At 52.0% G+C, this 16,319-nt stretch overlaps 1 protein-coding gene across 1 annotated transcript in view; it reads right to left on the reverse strand.

Moving 5' to 3' along the window:
• Positions 1 to 505: 505 nt before the first annotated feature.
• Positions 506 to 16,319, reverse strand: part of LGR6 (leucine rich repeat containing G protein-coupled receptor 6) — a 215,936-nt gene continuing 200,122 nt past the window's right edge. The window contains exons 17-18 of the mRNA XM_030561167.1: positions 4,316 to 4,396; positions 506 to 3,239 (exon numbers count right to left, since the gene is read on the reverse strand). Of these exons, the coding sequence (XP_030417027.1) occupies positions 2,002 to 3,239; positions 4,316 to 4,396 (1,319 nt within the window). The 3' untranslated portion in view covers positions 506 to 2,001. The remainder of the gene's footprint in view (positions 3,240 to 4,315; positions 4,397 to 16,319) is intronic.

The raw sequence follows: 16,319 nt of genomic DNA on the forward strand, positions 1-16,319 counted from the left end.
GTGAGTCTCAATGAATGCAGAGCAAATGCGTTCAGTTTACCTATAATGGGATGTTTTCTCCTATTGCTAGCCCCACTTACCTTCAGGGCTTGTCTGTGTTAAAGCTTCTGCTTTCTGTATTAGATGCACAGAAGGAGCCCAGTTTCAAGGCTTGTCTACATCACATACATATCACAGACACAAAATGGAGTTAGCCAAGTCCAAAGAGTTCTGTCTCGGATGGTGTTTTTTACCTTTTCTTCTGCGTCCCCAAAAGCTTATTGGCCGAGATACTAATGTTAATGAGACACAACCAACCAGTCATGGGTTTTTAACCCCATTCTAGGGGAAAACTGCAACCATTATAACCTATTTTAAAATTACAATTTATTTTTCTATAGCGTCTTTCATACAGGATGCTTTACAGTTCATATACACAAAGAGGGTGTAGGAATTTAAAGGAATGGTCAGCAGGGGAGGGAAACTGGTTATATATAAATATACACATAATATACACACGCACGCATGCTGGATATTATATATGGCATCATATATACATACAATAACATATACATGGTGTATTAAAGGCATTACATCCAATTCAGAGTTTCTTTTAGTACAGGCATGTGATAATGGATGTGTCCATGGTTTGTATTTGATATAGGGTAGAATTAATGTTAAGAATAAATGATCAGAATGATGTTAATCCGGGGCCCTTTAAAAGCAGACTGTGTTTGCCGCAGACTAACACGTCCAGTAAGATTATCCCAGAGCATGGTGGCTGATAATGTTAACACTAATTCCGGAGAACAAATGGCAGGCAGCCCTGAGCGTGGTAGACGATGCACATTTGGGGTAATAAGAAGGAACTGAGAAAAACATCTGGAAGGGTTTATCCATATAAGCACAGAGGCCCAGAGCCTCAAAAGTATTTAGGGGGCCTACTGCCCACTGAGACCAATGAGAGTTAGCTGCCTACATGCCTTTGAGGATCTGGACATGAAAGCAAGCAATCACAAAGCTGTCACTGTCCTTTAAAGGGAGTTGGGCTCAGCCATGCCTGTGACGGGTCAGCTACTCGCCCGCTGATCCCAGCTGGTGGGGGAGCAGACGGCCTTATTCTTATTAGGCCCAGTGGGAAGGGTTCAAATGGCTGTGAGTGTGCCACTGGAAGGCTGGCACTGTGGAAGGATGGTTGCCTCCTCTAGTAGGCCCTGGAGAAGGGAAAATGCGAGGCCCCAAATTAACAGCCACTTCTGAAAATGTTGCCCTTAATCCCCTCCCTTGGTTCCCCCAGCTGCATAATGGGGAAGGCACAGTTCTGACTCCCCTCCCAGGGCGTGGAGGCACTCACCAGAAGGTGTCTGTAGCGTTTCCCGCGAGGTGCTAAGCATGAGGATTCTCCCACCTGCCGTGAGGTTGCAATGGGTTATTGCTGCTGCCGCTGTGGGTGCTGCCAGCTGCCATGTCACTCCCACTTGCTCCACGCGCTCGCCTGTCCTCCTCCAGGACACACGACCAGCAGGACTGAGTGTAGGCTAGTGGCACAGCTGGTAGGGTCAGAGGGCAGCAGGCTTGGCAAGAGCTCCCACTCCACCACAGAGGCTGTGGCGTCAGTCCCTTGGGAAGAGGCATCTCCCTGGGCTAGAAGCATTTGGGCTCCTTAGCTGCAGGTCCCTCCTGCTCTCTGACTTGGTATGCTAGGGGCCTATCTAGGGAACCTCGGGAGGGGGGTCTCTCTAGATCCCTCTCTGGGCTCGGGGGGGCGGGGTCCTCTTAGGCAGGGGCGGAGGGGAAGCTGTGTTTCTTTGTAAAGTCATGAACTTGTGTCCTGCCATTAAAGCCCTGAGCCCTTGGGATGATGGCTCAGACTGCGCTGCCTGTTGCCCAGGGTTATGATGTGGAGGGCGGGGTGTCAATGCCTGACACAGACCAGCCTATGTCTGGTCCCCTCAAGGCCATGTGGGGGGCTCTTGCTTGGCTCATTTGATGAGGGACTGCCTGCGTGGCCACTTGGGGGGTTTATAAGTGAGAAGTGAAGGACGGTGCAGGCGGGGAGGAGAAGAAGCTGACCTGCAGGCCACTGCTGGCTGGATCCCTGCTTTCTGAGGAAACGAGCAGCTCATCATCGGTCAGGCAGGGGTGGCGGGCAGAGTAGCCATTCTCTTGCCCTCTGGCATCCATCCTCTGTTTGCAGGGGATGAGCGTCACTGAGGGGAAGCTGTAGGCATCCAGGATGGGGTGCACACCCAAGGCGTCGGGCACCTCAAATATGTGATCGGCATCAGAGAAGGTTACCAGTGCCTGGGTGGAGTCGTACGAACTCTTCTCCATGTCATCTGAGGCGTATGACTGGGGGCAGCTGCCCTTGGTTTGGCCCCTGTGTCGCAGCAGGCGCAGGTCATCTCGGAAGTGGGGGTTGAAGAGCAAATAAAGCAGGGGGTTCAAGCAGGCAGGTAAGGGCAGCACCACCAGCAGGACTGACTTGATGACCTCCGGGGTGATGAGGAAGAGGTTGAGCATGGACGAGAAGGTGAGGAAGGCTACCGGGCAGTAGAGGAGACAGTTGGTGAAGATCAGCCAGGCCACGTGCTTGATCATGGCACAGTCCCAGAGGCTGTCGAACTCCCCTTTCAGCAGGTTGCAGTAGAGCCGGATGTAGGTGCCCGTGATGATCAGGAAGCAGAGGGTGTTCACCATCACCAGGGCCACCATGAAGCCCAGGGTGGAGGATTTCCCGTCGGGGATGGGGGACGGGAGGCAGAGAGGGGACGCGCCGTACTCCCCAACAGAGAACAGCGGCAGTGCTGCGGCTGCGCAGGACAGCGTCAGGCAGCCCAGCGTGGCTGCTTTAACGCTGCTGAAGGAAGGCGACTTCCCATACAGCCGGAAGCAGGAGACCGAAACGCTGCACTGCACAGTGGCCAGAGTCAGCAGGAGGATGGCGGCCTCTGAGGCGAAGACGGACAGGAAGCCCGTCGCCCTGCAGCCCGCGCCCATCTCCCACCTGGCCCCATACTTGGCAAACTGCCCATAGGTCAGGGCATCGACCACAGCCAGCATGCTGCAGTAGATGCCCGTCAGCATATTGGCCCCGGCTATGGAGCCGATGACAAACTTGACTGGCGAGAGGTAGTTCGGAGAGGCGAAGACGGCCAGGCTGACCAGCCCGTTGCAGAGCACTGAGACTAGCGCGATGGCCCAGACCCCCAGGCGGATGATCCAGCTCTCAAACAACTGAGTGCAAGGCTTGAAGGGACCTGCAAGGAAACAAGGTCCAAAGTTATCTACCCTGCTGTAACGTCATTGATACGGCACATTGGCCTGATCCCAGCCACGGCTTGACCCAGCCCGTCCCAATCCCATTCAGTGCTACCAAGCAGAAAATGCCCAAGACTTGCTGAGGGCACCTCTTACCCAGGAGACTTTCCAAGGGCCCTGTGCTTCCAGTGTTACCCCTGAGTTCTGCCCCAATGTCCTTTCCCCCCAGTTGCCTAAGGGGGTGCTGGTGCTGCCCAGTGGATAAGAGCACCAAGTGTATAAGTAGGAGTGAACATTCCTGAGCAGGACAGGGAGTGTAGAAGTGGGGAGGGCTGTGCTGGCATCTGTGTGCATGGCCCAGGGATGTGTGGCGTGAACGTCAGCCCTTTACTTTGACTCGGTAAGTTTCTGGAGGGGATGATACGATGAAACTGCCTACAATGGCATGGAGCCGATCTGTGACTGCTAGTGGCAAATATCTCCACCAGCCAGAGATGGGACACTAGATGGGACACTGAGTTACTACAGAGAATTCTTTCCTAGGTGTCTGCCTGGTGGGTCTTGCACACATGCTCAGGGTCTAACTAATCACCATTTTGGGGGCTGCAAAGGAATTCCCCCCGAGAAAGTCAAGACTAGCTTCTGCAAAGCAACCCACGTGTGTGGGAGCCTTGGGTGAACATGTGAAGCACGGCTGCTCTGTGTGGTACCAAGGTTTGGTCTGCAGCTTCCTATACTAGTGTGTGATGGGGCCAATCCATCCCCTCTTCTGCTGGGACATACAGCCTTCCTAGGCATGGGACCTGGTACAGGAAAAGGCTGGAGGTGGGAAATGCTCTGTAGAAGGGTGGGGTTACCGTGAGTCCTCCCTCTCCACTTGAGAGGGCACTAGCTCCATGGCTTCAGCCTGGGAAAGAGGAATCCCACCTCTGCCCCCAGGACCCAGCCTGGATTCTGGTCTATGTGTGTATGTAGCAAGTGGTGAGATGTAGGGGAAAGGACGTGGGAGTTGGCTGCATTAGAAGGGCCTTGAGTCCTATTTAGAGACAGGGTCTCCCCTCAGTTCGCTGCTCACCGGGGCTGGGTGTGCACTGGATGGTGGGATGCAGCTTTGACTCCTCAAACTCCAGCTGGAAGTCGTCCATGTCCAGGTCATCTAGGCGGGAGAAGGAAAAAGAGAAAATGAGCTCAGAACAGAATACTGCAGGGACACAAGGTCAGTGCCAGGCCGGTGACAGGAGCTTTTCAAAGGTTACAAGGCAAGAAGGGACCACTGTGTCATCCAGTCCAACCTCCTGCTTAGAACAGGCCAGAGACCTGCCTTGAGTTAATTCCTGTTTGAACTAGAGCAGAGCTAGAAAAACATCCAGTCTTGATTTAGCAGTTGCCCATGTTGGAGAACCACACCACAATCCTTGGTAAGTTATTGTCACTCTTAAAAATTTACACCTTATTTCCAGTCTGAATTTGTCTAGCTTCAGCTTCCAGCCATTGGACGTTGTTAGACCTTTGTCTGTCAGACTGAAGAACCTGTTATTAAATATTTGCTCACCATGTAGGTACTTACAGACTGTGATCAAATCACCCCTGAACATTCTCTTTGTTAAGCGAAATAGATTGAACTCCTTGAGTCTCTCATTATAAGGCAGGTTCTCCAACCCTTTAATCATTCTTGTGGCTCTTCGAACCCTCTCCCACTGCCTGTGTTTGTGAGACCAACCTGCAGGATTGAAGGGGATGTTGCGGTCTTGCTTGCCCTTTGTGTTTACTGCTGTGGAGAGGGTAGAGGGGACATATCCCTGAAGAAGGCTGTTGGGTTGGCAGGGAAGCCAGCCCCTCACCATTTTAAAAATCTCACAATAGTTGATGTTTTAATTAAAGCCCTAGGTCCCAGAGCCATGTGATTGATTACATGGGCATCTCAGCTTGCCTTAAAAAAAAAATAAAGTGGATGTTCCTAGCCCTCTTGGTAGCGGAGAAAAGCCTGAACACGTGACCCAAGAGTGTCAACTCGATAGGGTAGGGTCTGTCTTTTTGTTCTGCACCTAGCACAAATGTTATTGTTGTATGCCTGGAGCACTGACCTAGTCCCGGAGCAGGAGGCCACAAAAGAGCTAACAACCTAAGTACGATGGAGTCTTGACCCATGCCTATGTGTTACAGTAATACGATAGTAACCTAAAGACTCAAACTGGATGGCAAAGACAAAGATCCCAAAGTTTGTTTGTTCATTTAAAATCTCACAATGTTTTGGAGCCTGGCTCCCCATTTTTGACCATTTGGAGTTGGTCCTGCTGAATTTTGCCAACAGGAACCTTTGTGGGTTTTCAAGTGGCCCAGCTCCCTGAACCAGTGGATTCTGATCACAGCTGGGCCATAGTAAATATGAAGCTGGTTGGATCCGTCTTGGTTGCACACAGGTGTAAACAAACCCAGAGTCTTGCCTGCTGTGGGCTCCCTTGCAACTGCACCCTGACCACAGCTCATGGGCTATCCCGGAGGAGCAGAAAGAGATTCCTGTGCTGGCGGGAGCAGCAGCTGAGAAGGGCAGTGGAAGGGGGACAGTGGGGAGGAGGGGTAGAATGCAGCTGTAGTCTTTATGCTTGCATCTTGAGGGCCAGGCCTATTCCTGGTGTAAGAATCAGGTGCCTGTGGGCTAACCCAAGAGCTGCTTTTCTCCATTGCCATTCTCATATAAATGACATCTGGCCCCAAATAACCCAGTTGATTGCTGCTAATCCTTAGCTATGGAAACACCAAAACAAGGGTGAGTGCTCTCCCATTGCACCACCACAATGCACAGCACCAGCTGAGGGGCTGCTGTTGCTAGCTGTCACGGAGTGTGGGGGAGTCCGGCCCTGCACCCCTCTTCCTGGGACTCACAGTGACTTTCAGCTAGCCAGTAAAACAGAAGGTTTATTGGACAACAGGAATGCAGGTTACAGCAGAGCTTGTAGGCACAGCCAGGACCCCTCAGTCAAGTCCTCCTGGGGTTCAGGAAGCTTAGTCCCCTGAATTCCAACCACCCAGCCCCAAACCAAAACTTAACTCAACTCCCTCCAGCTGGCCCCTTCCTTTGTCCAGCTTCCCGGGCAAAGGTGCTGCCACACCTCCCTGCTCCCTAGCTCAGGTTACAGGCTTAGGTCCTAGTCCCTCACCTAAAATAATCCACGGCTCTCCCATCCCCCACACAGACAGCCCCTACTCCATCACATCTCTCCCCCCTTCAAAACTGAACTGAGAGGGGTCACTCTGCCCAGTGACCTGGGGAAGTTCAGGGCCCCCTCTCCGGGACAACGCGTCTGCTATCAGGTTGGCACTTCCCTTCACATGGACCACGTCCATGTCATAATCTTGCAGGAGCAGGCTCCACCTCAGGAGCTTGGCGTTGGCTCCTTTCATCTGGTGCAGCCAGGTCAGGAGACAGTGGTCGGTGTACATGGTGAAGTGTTGCCCAAAGATATATGGCTCTAGTTTCTTAAGGGCCCACACCATGGCCAGGCATTCCTTCTCGATGACCGTGTAGTTCTGCTCCCGGGGTAGCAAATTCTTGCTCAGGTACACGATATGTCTCTCCCCCTTTTCATCCTCCTGCATTAACACCGCCCCCAGTCCCGTGTCTGAGGCATCAGTGAACACCATAAAGGGCTCGTCAAAATCTGGGCTTGCCAGAACTGGGCCACTAACCAGAGCCTCCTTCAGCGCCCGGAGAGCCTGCTGGCACTGCTCAGTCCAGACCACCTTGTCTGGCTTCCTCTTCTTGCACAGCTCAGTGATGGGGACGGCTATGGCTCTAAAGTGGGGCACGAACCTTCGATTGTACCCTGCCATCCCAATAAAAGCCTGGACCTGCTTTTTGGTTTGGGGAGCGGGCCAGTCTCCGATCACCTCCACCTTGGCTGGTTCCGGCTTTAGGCAGCCACTCTCCACCCGATGTACCAGGTAAGATACTTCAGCCATCCCCAACTTGCACTTCTCAGCCTTTATGGTTAACCCAGCCTCCTGGAGTCGGTCCAGCACTTGATTAACCTAGGACACGTGGTCCTCCCAGGTCCGGCTAAAGACGCAGATGTCATCAATATACGCCATGGCAAAACTCGCCATCCCCCGCAGTAGCTGATCCACCAGGCACTGGAAAGTGGCCGGTGCTCCCTTGAGGCCAAAGGGCAGGGCTGGAAACTCGTAGAGCCCGAGGGGTGATAAAGGCCGATTTCAGCCTGGCATCTGCGTCCAGCGGCACTTGCCAGTAGCCCTTGGTAAGATCCATGGTGGTGAGGTACCAAGCGCCTCCCAGCTTGTCTAGGCGCTCGTTAGGCCTGGGCATGGGGTAGGCATCAGATACGGTGATGGCATTGAGCTTTCGATAGTCCACACAGAACCGGATCGACCCGTCCCTTTTGGGGACCAGCACCACTGGCGAGGCCCAAGGGCTGGAAGATGGCTGGATCACCCCCAAAGCCAGCATGTCCCTGACCTCTCTTTCTAGGTCCTGGGCAGTTTTCCCAGTGACCCGAAAAGGGGAGCATCTTATAGGGGGATGTGACCCGGTCTCCACCCGGTGGACAGTCAAATTAGTGCATCCAGGCTGGTTAGAAAACAGCTGTCGGTATAGATGCAGTACCCCTCTGATCTCAGCGTTCTGGGCCAGGGTCAGCTGATCAGAGAGGGGAATTGCCTCCAGGGGGCAACCAGCTTTTGCCCCAGGGAATAGATCCACTAAAGGGTCATCTCCCTGCTCCTCCCAATGTCCACACACGGCCAACACCACATTCCCGCTGTCATAGTATGGCTTCATCATATTCACATGGTACACCTGGCGGTGATGAGTCCATTTAGACAGCTCCACCACATAGTTTACCTCATTTAGTTGCTTGACAACCTTGAAGGGCCCTTCCCAGGCAGCCTGGAGATTGTTTTTCCTCACGGGGATGAGAACCAACACTTGATCCCTGGTGGCGAAGGCGCAGGCCCGCACCGTGCGGTCATACCAGACCTTCTGCTTCCTTTGGGCTCGGGCCAGATTCTCCATGGCCAGGTCCATGAGCTCGGCAAGTCTTTCCCAGAAGGTCAGGACATACTCCACCACTGACTCTCCATTGGGAGTGGCCTTCTCCTCCCATTCATCTCTCATCAGGTCCAGGGGCCCCCTTACCCACCTTCCATGTAACAGTTCGAAAGGCAAAAACCCGGTAGATTCCTGGGATACCTCCCTGTACGCGAACAGCAGGTGAGGTAAGTACTTGTCCCAATCCTGCGAGTGCTGGTTCATAAATGTTTTTAGCATCATCTTTAGTGTCCTGTTGAACCTTTCCACCAGCCCGTTGGACTGGGGGTGATACGCTGAGGCCCAGTTGTGCCGGACCCCACATTTCTCCCACAAGCACCGGAGCAGGGTCGACATGAAGTTGGACCCCTGGTCCGTTAAGACTTCCTTGGGGAAACCCACTCAGCTGAAAATGGTCAGCAGCGCATCTGCCACGGGGTAGTGAGAGGCGAAATCTACCACCACCAGAATGTATTTCTTCCCCAACTGGGTCACCTTGCTGAGAGGTCCCACTATGTTCATGGCCACCTTCTGGAAAGATTCTTCTATGATGGGTAAAGGTCTCAAAGCTGCTTTCCCCTTGTCCTGGGCCTTCCCCACCCTCTGGCAGGGGTCACAGGATTGGCAGTACTGTCGGACATGGGTAAAGATCCCAGGCCAGTAAAAGTTCTGTAGCAGCCTCTGCCTGGTGCGCTGGATTCCCTGGTGCCCTGCAAGAGGGATGTCATGGGCCAGGTACAGTAGCTTGTGGCGAAACTTCTGGGGAACCACCAGCTGCCTCCTGATCCCCCATGACTCTGCTTCCCCTGGGGGAGCCCATTCTCGGTACAGGAACCCCTTCCCCCACAGGAACCTCTCCTTGCAACCTCTCTTCATGGTCTGCACCACACTGAGGTTAGCCCAGTCCCTGGGCTTCTGCAAGGAGGGATCTTTCTGCAACTCGGCCTGGAACTCAGCAGCTGGAACAGGGATGGGGACCTGCTCTCTCTCCCTGGCTAGGTCTAAGCTACAGCCTCTCTGAGCCGTGTCCCTGGGCGTTCCCTCCCCACCAAGTTAGGGCCTGCACCTCGGGCAGAGTACCTTCCCCGTTATCAGGGCGCAGTGCCCTTCGCCGACTCTGACTACGGGTCACGACCAGGGCACCTTGGGCATTGCTTGGCCAGACCTCCATTGGGCAAATATGGCTGTACCCCCAAGTCCTTGGGGCCCTCCTTGGCCCCCCACTTCAGGTGTACCCTCGCCACGGGCACCTTGAATGGGGTCCTGCCCACACCCATCAAGGTCAGGTAGGTGTCCGGCACCATCCGATCTGAGGCCACCACCTCGGGCTGGGCCAGCATCAGCTCTGTGCCTGTGTCCCAGTATCCAGTGACCTTCCTCCCATCTACCTCCAGGGGAACAAGGCACTCTCTCTGGAGGGGTAGCCCCGCGCCCACCCTGTAAACCAAAAACTCGGAGCCTGGAGCATCAAGACCCCCAGAGGAGCTGACCTGGGGCCCTCCTCCCTCCTTCACAGGTGGTACGCGGCCAGCCCCCATTTCTTGCGAACGCTGCCCCTCGTCCAGCTGGGTCTCTACCAAGTTAACCCGGTGTGGGGTCGGTCTGCTCAGTCTGTCCTTGAGCCTGAGGCACTGGGACCGTATGTGGCCCCTCTAGCCACACTGATAGCAGCTCATGTCCCGTTGATCCCCTCGAACTGGTCGGGTGTCCCTGACACTGGGCATTCCCCTTGGGAGGGGGTTCTCCCTATTCCCCCTTTGGGAGGTCCCAGGATGACACACTCTGCATCGCGGTGGGCCTGTTCCTTTGGTACTCCTCCCAGTCACCCCCGGTCCGGCTCTTCACAAACTCATCAGCCAGCCGCCCTGCATGTCACGGGTTCTCTGGCTTTTGGTCCCTCAACCACAGCCTCAGGTCGGATGGGCATCACTCATACAGTTGCTCCAGTACCAGCAGTTTAACCACATCCCCCTTCATCTGGGCCCCATCTGCCCACTTGCTGGCATATCCCTCTATGCGGACGGCTAGTTGCAGATATGAGACCTCGGGGTTTTATACTGACTCCGGGACCTCTCCCAGTACTTCTCAGGAGTCACCCCAAACTCACACAGCAGGGCCTGCTTGAATAGTTTGTAGTTCCCTTTCTTCTCCTCTCCCAGCTGGCGGTACAATGCCACGGCCTTGGGGTCCGGTAAGGGGGTGAGAACCCGGAACCTGTCCGCAGGATCTACCTGGTGCAGCTTACAGGCTGTCTCAAAGGCATCCAGGAAGTCATCCATGTCCTCCCCCTCCTTACGCTGGGCCAGGATGCACTTATCAAAGCTCTGCGCAGTCCTGGGCCCCCCCTCACTCACCGCAGTCGGGGGCCCGCTGCCCCTCAGCCTGGCCAGTTCCAGCTCATGATGACGCAGTCTCTCTTTCTCCTCCCGGTCATGTTCTCTCTGTCTCTCACGATCCTCCAGTTCCTGCTGTCTTTGTGTCTCCTCATGTTCTCTCTGTCTCTCACGATCCTCCAGCTCTCTCAGTTTTAGCTCTCTCTTTCATTCCAGCTGCTTCCGCTCCACGGATGCCAAGCGTTGCCAGGACGATCCCCTGCTGGGGGGGAGCTTCGCCGGGAAGATCCCCTGCTGGCCGGAGGTGTCACGGTGCCCTTGGCATTCGCTGGGCTCTTCCCCACCCTTCCCCTAGGCATAAAATGGGAGGTCTCGGGAAGCCCTCAGCTGCCGGCTGACCACTCCCAGTGCGGACAGACACTGGTGCCTGCGCTGCATCTGCCAGGTTGCTTCCCTCAGAGACAGGGATCAGTTCATTCAAGCGATCTCCCTCCTCCAGCTGGGCAATCAGCTGGTCTTTGGTGAGCCTCCCACTGCGCAGCCCTCTCTGCTTGCACAGCTCCACCAGGTCACACTTAAGCTGCTTGGCATACATCTTTCTGCTGGGCACTCACAGGCCGGGGTGCTTGCCGCTCCCCACAGTTTCCAGGGAGACCCCTAGTGCACCAGCCCTTCTTTAGGTCACCACCTCTCTGCCAGGGTTGAGCTGCAGACTGCTCCGCCCCGGGACCGCTCGCTGCAATCCCCCGGGGGACACTGTTACTGCAAAGTCCTTCTCACTGGGCACATACTCCCAGTCCTTCTCACTGGGCACATACTCCCAGGGGTTAATCACCCCTACAATCGTCCCTTCATTTTACCGCTCCCCAGTCACTTACTGCAGGAAGTGCCGTCCACGGGGTTCAGTATCTCCCACCGCTGCCACCAGTTGTCACAGAGTGTGGGGGAGTCCGGCCCTGCACCCCTCTTCCTGGGACTCACAGTGACTCTCAGCCAGTCAGTAAAACAGAAAGTTTATTGGACAACAGGAATGCAGGTTACAGCAGAGCTTGTAGGCACAGCCAGGACCCCTCAATCAAGTCCTCCTGGGGTTCAGGAAGCTTAGTCCCCTGAATTCCAGCCACCCAGCCCCAAACCAAAACTAAACTCAACTCCCTCCAGCCAGCCCCTTCCTTTGTCCAGCTTCCCGGGCAAAGGTGCTGCCACACCTCCCTGCTCCCTGGCTCAGGTTACAGGCTTAGGTCCTAGTCCCTCACCTAAAGTAATCCACGGCTCTCCCATCCCCCACACAGACAGTCCCTACTCCATCACACTAGCACACCCTGGCTTGGATCCCTTGTGGGTGTTCTTGGCACCCTTGTTTGGGAGCATCTTACCACAGCCCATGCTTCCTGCCCTGTAGGACGCAGGGAGACTCTTCAGCCAAGCCCCTAAGGCTAGATCTGAAGAGATGGGATCCTCCATGTGGGGGCAGTGGAGTGGAGGAGATTGTTGATGGGTGTGGCTGTCCAATGCAAGGAGCAACTGTTGTTGTTTGTAGAGGCCAGGGCCAAGGGAACATAGTGCCAGATTTACAAAGGTATATAATTGCCTAGAGATGCACATGGTGGGATTTACTAAAGGGCCTAAGCAGCTTAGAGGCCCAACCCAATGGGCACCTAACCTGCTTAGAAACTTTTGACCATCCCACTAGATACCTGTCTGCATCTTCCAGTCCCTAAATACTTTGTACGTTTGGCCAAGAGTATTATTTCATCATCATCATCATCAATAATAAATAACGTGCTGCCTTCAGCATCTCCCGACAGATTCTGTGGCCTTTTTGGTTCTAAGAAGTCTAGGAAAAAACAGGCTGATTTTCATCTGTTTGCCCAAACATTAAAATTTTGCTGCTGCTCTGGAGTCTGGCAAGAAAACACCCAGAGTGGGGTGGAAAATATTTCCTCCTTGTACTTTACAGTCTTGTAAACCCATCGAGTCGTCTTCTGCTCTCAGGCCCTGGCACACTGTGTCTTGATCCCCTGACAATGGAAGCCTTCAGTTTCTCTGGCCCAGCCCTTTCCTGTTTGGGAACGTCGCTGTACGTAAGGCTCGACTGCTTTGCATTTAACAGATGCTCCATACTGCAGGATGGTCCTGGGCCAGGGCCACTCCAACCAAGGCAGGAAATGTAAACTGGGAGTTCCTCTTCTCATTGGGAACGTGGGTACACGTCAGCTGGGTAAGCGCTGGAATAAATGAGCTATTCCTCAGTGAGTGGGAATATTCTAACAGTGCCCAGCTCTGTTCTAGCAGGGAAGGTTGCCTTAGTTTTGTAACATCCCCTAATGTGTTTATTTGGACTCTGCTAAGAGGCCTACAAGCCTTTGGGCATGGATGCTCAGATAGTCACTCCATGGCTTGATGGGCTGATCCCAGGAGCCTGAAAGCAGAGTGTTGGGGCACTAATCCGTAGACCAGAGGGCAGAGCTAATGAAGAGTGACGCTCTGTATTAGCTATTTCTCACTCCATATAGATCTTGTTTTCTGCCATAACCAGGTCTCTCACACCTCATAATTTATGAATTAATGTTATGAATGAAAGGCGGCCTGGCAATGAGCCTCATTGCTTCTCTACAATAGCCACATTACAGCTCCGAGCATGTCAGCGACCGGGATAGAAGAGGCTGTGTTGCCCAACTGTCTAGACAGATGATCTTCTGCTGTTTGTTTAGCTTGAGGTGCTAAGAAGGCGAGCTAGGCAATATGTCTGGAAAAGGTGCATGTTCCCATAAACATCCTTTAGTCAAAACAACCCAAGTACACAAAGAAGCACCATTGTGTTCCCTTTGAAACTAGTGGCAAAACTCCTATTGACCTCCATGGGAGCATGGTGGGAGACGATGGAGGATGCATGCAGAATCCATTACAAGTGGGAATAAAAAGCCTGTCTGTGTTTTACGTGTGACTGTCACAGATGCAAAGTGCCACCCAGGCAGAAGTGAGCTACCCAGTCCAGTCATTCACTAGGAACAGGAATTTCTACTTCCAGGAGAAAGGGGCTCTGGGTTGGGTCCCTGAGAGAGCAGCCAGTCTAATTATGAACTGACAAAATCAGCTTGGTCAACAGTCACCACACAATGGGATCTTTCCTGCTCTTCATATGGGGGAACAGCGATATCCCACATCTTTATTATCATTTGTATTATGCTAGCATCTGGAAGCCTCAGCTGAGATCGGGAATCCACTGTGTTACATGTTTTACTGACATACAGGTGTGACTAGAATGTGACAATTATTTTTGGTCAAATAGTAAAGTTGCCCCCAAATGAAACTATTTGGGAATTCTAGTTGAATTTGATGAATAGTTTCAGCTGAATAAAAAAATAGAAAAAAAAAAGAAATGGACAGAATTAAAATGGTTCATTTTGACATTTTTGAAACCAAATGTTTTGACTTTTCATTTTGACATGGTGTTTCATTTCTAAATTCTATTCGATTTGTTTAATTTTTTTTAAAAAAGAGTAAAAAGCACCCAAAAGGTAACAAAACAACAACAAAAAATTGTTTTAGGTCAAATGAAAATTTCATTCAACCGAAATTAATTTTTTTGTTTTTGTTTTTGGTAAGAAAACCCAAGGAAGTTTCGAATTTGGTTCGAAATGAACGGATTTTTATTTTATTTTTTGGTTTGTCCATCAAATTGAAAAATCAATATTTGCTCACGCTATTCTTGATGGTCCCTGTCCTGAAGAGCATATACCTAAATAGTTGACAATTTCAATGTCAAATACCATAGCATGGTGACTGCTGGTGAATGGTGACCTTTCACTGATAACTGTGCATCAGACAGAAAGACAATGTTTTCTCTCCCCTGAGTTCTGATAGTCTGTTGGTTTTAGGACATGAGCCTTATATTTTATAGCCTTGCTAATTTTTGCTGCCATCTTTGTGGTCCTTTCTCCTGCCAAAGCCGTAAACTAAGAGAGACCAATCACAACTGGGCAAAACAACGCCACTGATTTCATCCTGCTCTTGAAGCTGATGGCTGCTAAGCAAAACCTGGTCGCTACATTTAGGAGGCTAAATGGAAGTAGTGCTCATTGGGAGGCAGTGTTGTTTAGTGGATAGTGTACCAGACTAGGAACTCAAGAGACCTGGTTTCTATTTCTGGCTCTGACTTGGTGGTTGACCTTGGACAAGTCACTTTGCCTCTCTGTGCCTCAATTTCCCCATACTGACCTCCTTTGTCATGTGCTTTAACTAGCTCCTTCCATCAGTAGATCTTATCATTTGAAAACCTGCCCCTCAGCCTTTCTTGCAGGCTATCTTACAGCAATGAAGTGGCTGAATGCAAACTGTTATATGCTGCTGCTTCCTCGCCTTCTTCATGTCCCACCTGTCAGGGTTGGTGGCTTTTGTTTTTGGCCTCCAAGCGTTCTTGTCCGATGAGTGTTCTAAGATGACACCACCTTTTTCATGTCCTCCTTCAGCATCTCAAACCACCATTTTCTAAGCTTTCCTTGTAGTCTTTGTCCCGCGATTATTAGCTCTGTACTCTCTGGCTATCGTATCCCATATCTTGTCATCTCATGTGACCAGCCATATCAGGTGATACTCCCTCAGCTTTTCCATGATGGGGGCTACCTGCGTCATGGCTCATACTATTTCACAGCTCTCATCTTACCCAGCATCTACCTGTGCATTCTCATTTCAGCAGTATGCAATGGTTGTTCTTTCTTCCTCACTGGCCAGCATTCCGACCCATACATCATGGCTGGCCTAATCATGGATTTACCACTTTGCTCTTTAGTTTACTTGGCATGTCCTTAAAGCATAGAGTTCCCATCAACCCACTCCCTTTCACCAAGGACGCATCACATGGCTCCTAACATCCTCATTCACCACTCAGCACTGAACAAGCTATGGAAGTTGTTACACAGACATGAACCCTGTTTTACTAGCTTCTCGTTGTCTTTCTCAATGGAGCATTGCATATATTCAGTCTTTTGTTGGCCAGTTCATAAGCTATTTTCTTCTAATGCAGCCCTCTGTAGTTCTCGGTCCCTTTCCAGTTCGGATTCATCTTTATGGCACAACCTAATGTCATTGGTGAAAACATGCTCCACGGAGCCTCTCCCCTAATCTCCTGAGTCAAGGTGTCCACTACAGTTACAAAAAGGAATGGGCTTAAGGCTGAGCCTTGATGTATACCCACCCTCCCAGTGAATTACTCGCTGTCGGTGCAGTTGCTTCTGTTCTCTCTACTGTTGTGCTACCCTCATACATGATAGTCTGAACATATGTCTCCAGAAGATTGTTATGGTGGTGCCTGCGGACACACAATACTCTAGGAATTTTGTCATAGGCCTTCTCTAAATCCAGGGATAATAAGTGCAGTTTCTTGCATTTTTCCCTGTGTATCTCCTGCAATGTTCAGGCTGCAAACACTGCATTCATCGCTGACGTTCCTGGCATAAACCTGAATTGGTGGTCAACCGCTTGATATTCCAATTCCTTCTGAAGTTTTCCTCCATAATTCTTTCCAGTCATTTCATCATGTGACTCATTAAGTTGATGGTAGAGTTGCCAGGTGTCCGGTTTTCAACCGGAACACCTGGTAGAGAAGGGACCCTGGCAGCCCTGGTCAGCACTGCCGACTGGGCCGTTAAAAGTCTGGTTGGTGCGGGGCTGGCAGGCTCCCTACCCAGCTCCATGCAGCT

The sequence above is a fragment of the Gopherus evgoodei genome, chromosome 4 (assembly GCF_007399415.2).
Source record: "Gopherus evgoodei ecotype Sinaloan lineage chromosome 4, rGopEvg1_v1.p, whole genome shotgun sequence".
Lineage (NCBI taxonomy): Eukaryota > Metazoa > Chordata > Testudines > Testudinidae > Gopherus > Gopherus evgoodei.